At 35.6% G+C, this 10,501-nt stretch overlaps 1 protein-coding gene across 1 annotated transcript; it reads right to left on the bottom strand.

Moving 5' to 3' along the window:
• Nucleotides 1–232: 232 nt before the first annotated feature.
• On the bottom strand, nt 233–10,097 carry agtrap (angiotensin II receptor-associated protein). Its single transcript, XM_051123226.1, has 5 exons — nt 9,940–10,097; nt 9,391–9,425; nt 8,763–8,874; nt 7,154–7,367; nt 233–2,016 (listed from the first exon to the last, which is right to left on the bottom strand). Exons 1-5 carry the CDS (start codon nt 9,964–9,966, stop codon nt 1,889–1,891), a joined length of 516 nt encoding a protein of 171 aa, XP_050979183.1. The 5' UTR covers nt 9,967–10,097; the 3' UTR covers nt 233–1,888.
• Between the last annotated feature and the right edge of the window lie 404 nt (nt 10,098–10,501).

Genomic DNA, 10,501 nt, shown 5'->3' on the forward strand with positions numbered 1-10,501 from the left:
CAAAAGCTGATTTAAATGAGCACTGTAGTGTTCCTATGACAACGTGTAATATCACTAACAGAAATATAAAACCAACAGTGGGAACTAATCTGAAACAGATAATAGTCGAGGTGCACGTCACTGATTCTTATCACTGAGTAAATGAAGAGAAGAATTTAAAGAATTTAAAAGATGTAGACTAAACAGAACTGAGCACAAAAGATTGATCCAATGGCAAAAAAAAAGTAAAAATTTAAGATTATTAAAAACACTTTATTTTACAGTGTCTTTATTACACATGGTACATCTATTGTACTTACGAATCAAGTAAACTGTGTGTACTTACAAGCAAGTGATTCTAAACATAACCCTAAACCTATTATGTACATGTTCTTTATTAATATTACTCAGTACTTATTGTGTACTAATTACACTGTAACAAGGACACCTTAAAATTAAGTGTAACACAATCATTTAATAAATGCTTAAATGAGATTTAGTTGCATCTGTCAAGAGACAAAATTTAGAGAACTATGGCACATCACTTTTTTGCTTAGCATTGTTTGGGATCTGTCCAACATACTGAATCAGAGTTCTGGTTTCTGTGGTTAATCTGGTGCAACTTTAACATGTTGCATCAAGCAGTTTGACTCAACAACAACAGATGAAGCCAAACTGACATACATAAGTCAACCACTGAACTGTTGAAAAGGACAGCGAACTACTTATAATAACAAGCTATTCAAGCAATCAAACTCAAACAGATGACAGCATGTAAATGTACTAAACAACTCAATATTCCAGCATTTATTTTCAGTTAATGAAGCAAAAAATGTATCTAAAACACTATCATATTTTGAAAGTTTAACATGATGTTGACCTGTAAAATCTTATGTTGTCTTCTGTAACTGTTAAAAATTACACACACCTGTGTTAAGGAATAGCTCATCCAAAAATCAAATGCTTGTGTCATTTCATATGACTTTAATTCAAACACGGAATGCAAAATGAATGTTCTCTATTCACTGACATGACAGAATTCTTATATTTGGGTGAGCTAATGTTTAATCTAATCCTTTAAGAACTGACATTTAGGGACGTGAATGTCCAAAGCAATCATAGAACGCAACAGATGAATTAATTATGTTACAAATCTATATTCTCAGAATTTTCCTCAAAATACATCATCTCCATGTTTTAATGTTTGACAAGTGCTTAATGCTCATTTACATACTTGTTTGCCTCTAAAAACATTCCGTCATTCCTACATCAAATTTATCCTTTTTGACTTACAGGTCTCAAAATCCCAATTCTCAGAGGCCCAACCTTAGCATTACCAAGCTTAACAAATAAATAATCCAGTGCATGAGCAACCTAATGAATTTCACTACATAAATACAGAACAGATTGCATGGCATAACAAGAATCTTTTGAAACATTGCAGTTCCACTGAGAATAATAAAAATACATGAACAAATCTAGAAAATCAATGCATGGTCTTGGAAAAGAAGCAGCAATTCACCTACAGTAACAGATGGACACTTAGCAGGAGAGCTACTAAACACCCCAAAATACAGCTTCAGGAGGCTTTTCGAAGGTGAAACTGCACAATAGCTTCACAAACCTTTGGAAACACTTAACATCTTACATAAAACTATACTGTTATAACCTGCTGTAAGGATCAAAGCATGAGCCTCGGGACTGAAAACAACAAACACCAACCAAATGTTGTTTGAACAGTATGTTGTTTGCCTAAACCTTTTCATTCATGTTTTGGAGCTTGTTTATTCATGAAGAAAAAAAAAAGAAATATTCTAAAACAAAATAATTCCATAACCCAAACAAAAACCCCTTATACATTATGGCAGCAAGGAAAGCTGGTTGGCTATATCTTGTGTTTGGTCTTTTTTTAGTAGGAACGTGGCGCAGATTTGCCACCTTCTGTTTGGTTGTAGGAGCTGGCGGAGCTGGCAGACTGATCCTGCGGCTGGTCAATGGACTGGTAGTTATCTCTGTTTCGAGTTATTGATGGAAAACCTGAAATTAAAAAATAAGAAAAACTCTGAAGTACTGAACCTGTGCAGTCTGCATTGATAAAATATATTGTGATTATAATAAAATTGTGAAATACATCATAATCCTAATTGCTTTGAAGCAATTAAAAAAAAAGTCTCAATAATGTTCACCAGCTGTTTTAACATTGCAACACAATCTAATAGCAGTTTGCAACTTGGTTGCTAATTCATATGAATTCAGATCCAATCTCATTCATACATCTCAGTGATGGACAGTTAAGTTTAGGCATGGGGTTAATGGTGAACCTTCATGCATTTTTCCATGAGATCAGGTTGAATATTTAGGCATGAGTTAAACACACTTATTGATAAACAATACACATGCTGATTTGTTGTTCACACCATTCCTGGACATTTGCAGCATATGTGATTTACACAGGTATCGCTGGAGCAATATGCTAGCTTGATCTTCTTTATTCAACCTGAAGATTCTCTATTAACTGAAGAAATCCCATCACACATCAATAGAATACCAATGAAGGGACGGTTTCAGCATTGTGTGCAATTCAGGCATAGAGGTAAGCTGTTCTCAATTACATTATAGGCCTAATATCCAGGCAAGAGAAAGTGCTTTGTAAAAACAAAAACATCATTTAAGAAAAAGAATCAATTTGCTATTGCTTCCATTTATTAAAACACGACTTGAGAAGTCCAATGTCAATAAATAATTTAAAATAACACAATTCCCTTATATTGCGCAATAAAAACACTGGCAAATATTGACTGGTAAGACACTGCCGTAAATCAGCACTTCTGTGACCATTCAGGCAGAAAATACTACATACAGCTAGAAAATAAAAGCCTCGTGTTACACGTGGTGTGGTTTTAAATAATGCTCTTGGAAAGTTTTCAACACAGAGACCCATATCCAGATTCTCAACCAAACCAAAACTTTATTTTCTCTTTAGCGTTTCATAATAACTTACATTAACAAACAATATTATGGTCAAAATAAATGTGACCCTGGAAAACAAAGCCAGTCATAAGGGTCAGTTTTTTGAAATTGAGATTTATACATCGCTTGAAATCTGAATAAATAAGCTTTAAATAAATAAATAAGCTTTGGTTAGGATAGGACAATATTTGGCTGAGATACAACTCTTTGAAAATCTGGAATCTGGGGGTGCAAAAAAATCTAAAAATTGAGAAAATCACCTTTAAAGTTGTCCAAATGAAGTTCTTACCTATTTATGATAGGAAATGTACAAAATATTTTCATTGAACATGATCTTTACTTAATATCCTAATGATTTTTGGCATAAAAGAAAAGTTGCTAATTTTGACCCATACAATGTATTGTTGGCTATTGCTACTGGTGCAATCATTTTTTTCATCTCATTAAAAATGTATTATATATTTAAAATAATAATACTAGTACTAATAGTAAACTACTTTTCGAGCTGGATATGTTGAGATGTTGTATTCTACTGTACACTAGATGACTATACTGGCATGATATAACAATGACTGCACTCACTGCAATAAATAAATTAATTAATAAATAAATTGGCTATTGCTACAAATATACCTGTGTTACTTAAGACTGGTTTTGTGGTCCAGGGTCACATTTCTGAGTGAAAGTAAATCAAAGTAAATCCCATACTATTTATTTATTTTATTTTATTCATGTATGTATGTATGTATGTATGTATGTATGTCAGTATAAGAGCACCTTTACCTGTATTTTAACAACTTTTGTCATGTGCTGGATTCCTCACACCACTGTATTGTCAAACAGTAAAATCCATGCTTTCATTTATTTGTAGCTTTTACACTGTCATGGAACAAATTAACAACAAATTTCGAAATATACTAAATATTTTATCCATCTGTTTTCCAAAACTCTTGTCCTATGTTGAGTTGTGGGGATACATGGAGCTGAGTGTCACAGGCCGTAGGCAGAGAAACAACTTGGATTCATGGCCAGTAAATATTTTGTATTATATTAATCTATTATAAACCTATAAATATATTTATAAACATTCTGTAGTAAATTCAGTCAATTTTGAGCATTGACACCTCATGTAAACATGCACACACACACCGAGTAAACGAATGTCATGAACATCAAGCAAAAGGAAATGCACAAAAACTTACAGTAGACATTAAAACACAGGACTATTTATGATAAATAGCATGAGTGCAGAAAAACATAAATAACAAGCTATAATGTAAAGAAAAGCAAGAAAATAAGTCAACATGAAATTCACCACAGCAGCTCAGAGATGACAACTGTTTTAAAGGAAGCTGAACAGGACTGCAGGGGGGAAAGGAGGGAAGGTTCAGTAGCGACGGCTGAGCAGTGTGCTTTCAGCACTGTCTGTGGTGCAGCGACTGTCCACGGATGTTTCCAGGTCTGAGAGACAGATACAGAAGACGGCAAGACAGCAAGCAGGGCAGTGAATCAAGACAGGAAGTCACAGAGTATGAAGGACAGGAGTAAACACAGTGGAAATAGATGAATAATGAACACACACACACAAAACAAAAGCCTGAATCTAGTGAAATGTGTCTTAATTGAGTAAAAATAACATTACTGGTTACAGTAAATCAATCATGTAGAAAATAATCTACAGTCAGTCAGTATAAACCCCAACGGAGTTTTTTTGCAATAATTACGGTTGACTGTACACTGTTCTGTTTATTTCACAGTATGGACACTTACCAACTAAACAAATGTAGGTGAAATTCTGATTTGAGTTGAAATTATTTGATTATGTTACTACGAAGTATATCAATGACCTTCAGAATTTAACAGGATATATTAGTTAAAGGATTAGTTCACTTCCAGAACAAAAAATGTACAGATCATGTACTCACACCCTTGTCATCCAAGATGTTCATGTCTTTCTTTCTTCAGCCATAAAGAAATTACGCTTTTTGACGAAAACATTTCAGGATTTCTCTCCATGTAATGGACTTCTATGGTGCCCCCAAATTTAAACTTCCAAAATGCAGTTTAAATGCAGCTTCAAAGGACTCAATAAGGGTCTTATCTAGTGAAACGATCGGTAATTTTCCCAAAAAAAGGTACAATTTCCATACTTTTTAACCTCAAATGCTCGTGTTGTCTAACTCTGTCAACTCTGTTTTTTTCCGGTCATGACAGTTAGGGTACGTCTAAAAACTCCCATCTCATGTTCTCCAACTTCAAAATCGTCCTACATTGCTGTTTTACCTTTTTTTATAAAGGGTGTTTGATCTTCTTTGCATGTTCACTTTGTAAACTCTGGTTTGTTACTTATGCAGCGACGTAGGGCGATTTTAAAGTTGGAGGAGAAAATGAGATGGGAGTTTTTAGACGTACCCTAACCGTCATGACCAGAAAAAAAGTTCTGAGTTCACACAGAGCTAGACAAGATGAGCGTTTAAGTTTAAAAAGTATATAAATTGTAATTAAAAAAAAAAAAAAACAATCATTTCGCTAGATAAGACCCTTCTTCCTTGGCTAGGATCGTTTAGAGCCATTTGAAGCTGCATTTAATCTGCATTTTGAAAGTTCAAATTTGGGGACCACAGAAGTCAATTATATGTAGAAAAATCCTGAAATGTTTTCCTTAAACTGAAATGTTTTCCTTAAACTGTTTTACTTTACGACTGAAGACATGAACATCTTGGATGACAAGGTGGTGAGTACATTACCTGTAAATTTTTGTTCGGTGAAAAGTGAACTAATCCTTTAAAGGGGTCATCGGATGCAAAATTCACTTTTACATGTTGTTTGACCATAAATGTGTGTTGGCAGTGTGTGTACACATCCACCCTATAATGATAAAAATCCACCCAGTGCTTTTTTTTAAATCCCCAATAATAATCACTTTCTCAGATCAAGCTGTTCTGAGATTCTTGGCACAGGCCCCTCCCACGATTATTTATTGACATGACCATCTTATCTTAGACACTCCTTGAGTGAGCTATGAACTGTCCACCATTGTTTCAACACCGGAGCAGGGCAGTGTTGTTAAGTCCTTCATGTTCGTGAGTTTAAGCGACCCCAATAATGTGATATTTATCCCTTGAAATTCTAATTTTACCAGGAGAATCCTGCCAAAAATGTGTATTTTACCCCTTAGAACGCAATTTTTACCAGGGGACCCCCACCAAAGCATAATTGGGCTAGTTTTGAGTAGCAGTTGGGCGGGTTTTCTTGTTAAAACCTGGCAACCCTGGAGCAGGTGTAGACAAGAATGTCTCTGATTGAGCGACTGAGGTGTTTTGTTGTTGGATGTAATAATGTACATAGCAGTTGTCATTTACTTTTGTTTTTGAAGGGAATGCGCCCCCTGATCTACCAACTTACGACTATGTTCGCGCGAATCATTCGTGATCCAGCTTCACCTACAGAAGAAGTGAGTATGTTTTTTTTAATGAATCTATGCAAATCAACTTTCCTAATGATGTGCTACTGGCTAAATGTGGCTAAACTCAGAGAAGAGAGGGGGCGGGGTGAGCAGAACTCATTAGCATTTAAAGGGACATGCACCGAAACGGGTCACTGTGAACAGAGCTGTTTTTGACAAGGTCCAATGACCCCTTTAATATTCTCATGGCTGAGACATTATAGACACGATTTCTGATGATTTCCTTAACACTGTTAAGCTTACTGCATCATGTTTGATACACAACTTTCTAAGGGGATATACTGAGATAACATGATCAATCAAATACTGATAAATCACTTTAGAAATGGATTCAGACCTCAACAAAACAACTAAGATCAAGGATAATAAAGATCTAACACTGAGGAATCAGTGGAAACTGGCCTAATCCCTTTAGGCCCGAGCACTGTTTTTCTGCAGAGATCAGTCAAGCTGTCTGTCTCTTTTCTTTTTTCTGTGAGCCGCTCTGTCAGGCATCTGCCTTGTGACCAGCTCTAAAACTCAATTACCCGCTCCTCTTTTTAACTTGCCATTTTGAGTGAAATGCTCTGCTTGTGCTTCACAGTCGGTGACCTCAGAATTATAATGCTTAAAACAGGCTCAAACAAAAGCAAACAGAAGCAAAATGTAAGACTTTCACGTGCGTCAGAAAGCACTCTGGACCAAAATTAATCAGTCACCCATTATTGTTTCTCCTTCTGGCCTTCATCATCCACTTACCAAAGTTGACGTTGTATTCCCCACCTCGTTCACGGTACATCTGGTAGACAAAGAAGCAGGAAACAGGTTTGAGCAGCAGGCTCAGGATGGCCATGCCCCCACTAAAGCGGAACAAGTCTCGCCCTGCTCTCTCATAACCGATTTCAGCCGCCGCATAGTACAGCCCAAGATGAACAATGTCTGTCAGGATGGTCACTGCCAACCCAATCAAGAACTGAATGAAGAAGAATAGAGATCAAATATTAGAATGACAGATTTTACTACATACAAACATATGTCTCAGCGTGCTTATGGACCATTTTGTAAGCTCTAAACTAATTGGCCGCCTTTACATAACTTTCAGAAGGGCACACAGATTTTTTGTATGGACAAGAGCACTAAATAATTAAAATTAATTCAAACTCACAAATTAATTAAGTTACAAATATTGATAAAAGTAATGTGTTAAACAAAATAAAATCACTTTCAGATAAATCCACTCCTAAATGGCACAAAAATACCAAACAAACTGTCATTTCTTGCATTACATGTCAGTTACATTACATGTCAGCCAGATGGCTGGACCAGACTTTAAACAAAAATATAATCCATATAATGGATTTCTATGGTGCCCGCGAGTTTGAATTTCCAAAATGCAGTTTAAATGCAGCTTCAAAGGGCTCTAAACAATCCCAGCCGAGGAAGAAGGGTTTAATCTAGCGAAATGATTGGTTATTTTCTAAAAAAAATAAAAAATACAATTTATATACTTTTTAACCTCAAATGCTCATCTAGCTCTGCGATGTGCATATGAACTCTGTGTAATCCAGGTCAACAGAGTTAGGGTAGGTTGAAAAAGTCTCATCTCAATTTTTCCTCCAAATTTAAAATCATCCTACATCGCTTTTTTACTTTTTTTTGTGAAGAGCGTTTGAGCTTCTTTGCATGTTCACTTTGTAAACACTGGGTCGGTAGTTCTGCTAGACAAGATGAGCATTTGAGGTTAAAAAAACATAGAACAATTGTACTTTTTTAACAAAAAAAAAACAGATTTTTTCACTACATAACAGCTGGGATCATTAAACTGCGTTTTGGGAGGTCCAACTTGCAGGCACCATAAAAGACCACTATATGGAGAAAAATCCTGAAATATTAACACTCTATTGACCTGGATTACACAGAGTTCGCATGCACATCGCAGAGCTAGATGAGCATTTGAGGTTTTTTTTTTTTTAGAAAATAACCGATCATTTCACTAGATTAGACCCTTCTTCCTCGGCTGGGATCATTTAGAGCCCTTTGAAGCTGCATTTAAACTGCATTTTGGAAATTCAAACTCGCGGGGCACCATAGGAGTCCATTATATGGAGAAAAAGGCCTGAAATGTTTTCCTCGAAAAAACATAATTTCTTTATGACTGAAGAAAGTAAGATATGAACATATTGGATGGCAAGGGGGTGAGTACATTATCTGTAAAATTTTGTTCTGGAAGTGAACTTTTCCTTTAAATTCAAAATGTCATAAAGCTGTGGATTTCTAATCTGTCATCAATACTGAATAAAATGTTTGCTTTTCAGTTATCATGACCTAAAAATCATGCTCTTCTTGGATGAAAAACAGTCACACCTACCATTAATACAGCATCTATGGAGTCTCTCTGTGCAATGGCCCACACTCCTACTGCAAGAACGCTCACGTTGCTCAGCACATAAGAACTAGGAAGCCAGGGAGTCACTAATGCCCTGCACACGCACACACACACACACACACACACACATTTAAACCTGTTAAGACTAATATTTTAATTAGGGCTGGCAGTATAACTCAATTTGGTAAAATAAATAAAACAATAATGTAATTAAAAAAAAAAATACAGCAGATGAACATTGAATTAGCTTATGATCCATAGGTAAATTCATTTTTGTACTGTCTGAGTATTTAACAGCTTGAAATACCACCTAAATGCAAAGCATATTTTTGTGCCATGTGCAGTCAGCACAGCTCCAGCTGCTGCTATAGACAACACTGAGACAAGAGATTAATTCAAATGAATCTATGATATATATTAGAGGGCTTTATGGCTTCAAATGTTTTATATACACACATACACACTTAAAAGCTTAAATTTTTCAGTTTGAAGAAGAAATGTATTTTTTGCTGAATTGAGAACTGGGTGATACAGTTTTACTAATGGTGAAATTCCTCAGGTTAGTGTGAGAAAACAGGCATGAGAAAGGCAAATGCACCATAACTCTCACCAGACTGTCAGTAACCAGTGAACCAACACGATGGCCTGCAAAGGAAACACACACACACACAAACAGCGCAGCTCATGAGTAAATGTACAGATCTGTTCCCTAGACACAGGCCGTGGCTCAAAACCCAGTAAGCATTCAGTCTTACCCAAAAATGTTGCTGCACATTTGATCTCAAAAATTCACAGTGCCCAGAACAAAAACAAATACATTTGATACAGGCAATGCATTTCTAAAACTCACACAAACTCACACAGGTTTTGCAAAACAGCCATTGACGTAAGAAGTGGAACTAAAATCATGGAAACACAACTGAGGAAATAATGTAACATTAAACTGACACTTGCTTTAATACATAAAGGTTAATAGATAATAAATAATAAAGTTACTGATTCTAGAATTATTTAACACATTTCTTTAATAGTTTTCTGTCATAACAGCAATGACCTTTAAAGGTTTTGATGGATCATTTAGCAATGAATTTATTTTTACATCAATGCACTCACTACCCAACACAAATGCTGTAAATGAAACTCAAACAGAAGCAAATACCTTGAGATTTATGGCTGGTATTTCCATAGTTTTATTGCCCCTTTCGATGTTGTGTCCCTCTGTAGTTTTCAGTATTTCACAAACGAAGCTTGAAACACTTTCATCGTAACTGTGTGTAACAGAAGTTTGACCAGCTCTCTGAAGTGACTGCAAACATAACCATGTGATATCAGCCTGACCAGAGCCATGTGACTACACCTCCCCACTGCTCATTACTCCATCTCATCATATGAGAGCGGAACTGGATAACCTATATGTCTCTGTTTATGGCACTATAAACAACTATATTTCATTTTGTTTTCTAAAAGCCAATTAACCATCCACATATATATATTTGTGCTTTTCCTTTATGTCTTCTGTCATTGTTTGGCACTAGAAAAATATCAATGCATCTACACAGAGTTTAGACAGGTTATTCTTCAGCTCCCATCGATTTGTGGCTCATGTTATTTTAATGCACAGCCCTTTAAAGACTTGTCATAGCAGAAACAACCAAAATAAATTGCACATAAGTCTTGCCACATTCATTATAACTAAATAAAATATAGCCTGGCTCATAAAT

Source organism: Labeo rohita, chromosome 11 (genome assembly GCF_022985175.1).
Source record: "Labeo rohita strain BAU-BD-2019 chromosome 11, IGBB_LRoh.1.0, whole genome shotgun sequence".
In the NCBI taxonomy this organism is placed as follows: Eukaryota; Metazoa; Chordata; class Actinopteri; order Cypriniformes; family Cyprinidae; genus Labeo; species Labeo rohita.

Bases quoted from the DNA above. Each gene is read 5' to 3' on its own strand.
- agtrap (XM_051123226.1), bottom strand. From the start codon at position 9,966: ATGGAAATACCAGCCATAAATCTCAAG. The intron at 9,426-9,939 runs GTATTTGCTTCT...TTTCCTTTGCAG, and splicing joins TACCAGCCATAAATCTCAAG to GCCATCGTGTTGGTTCACTG. The intron at 2,017-7,153 runs GTAAGTGGATGA...TTTTAATTTCAG, and splicing joins GGAATACAACGTCAACTTTG to GTTTTCCATCAATAACTCGA.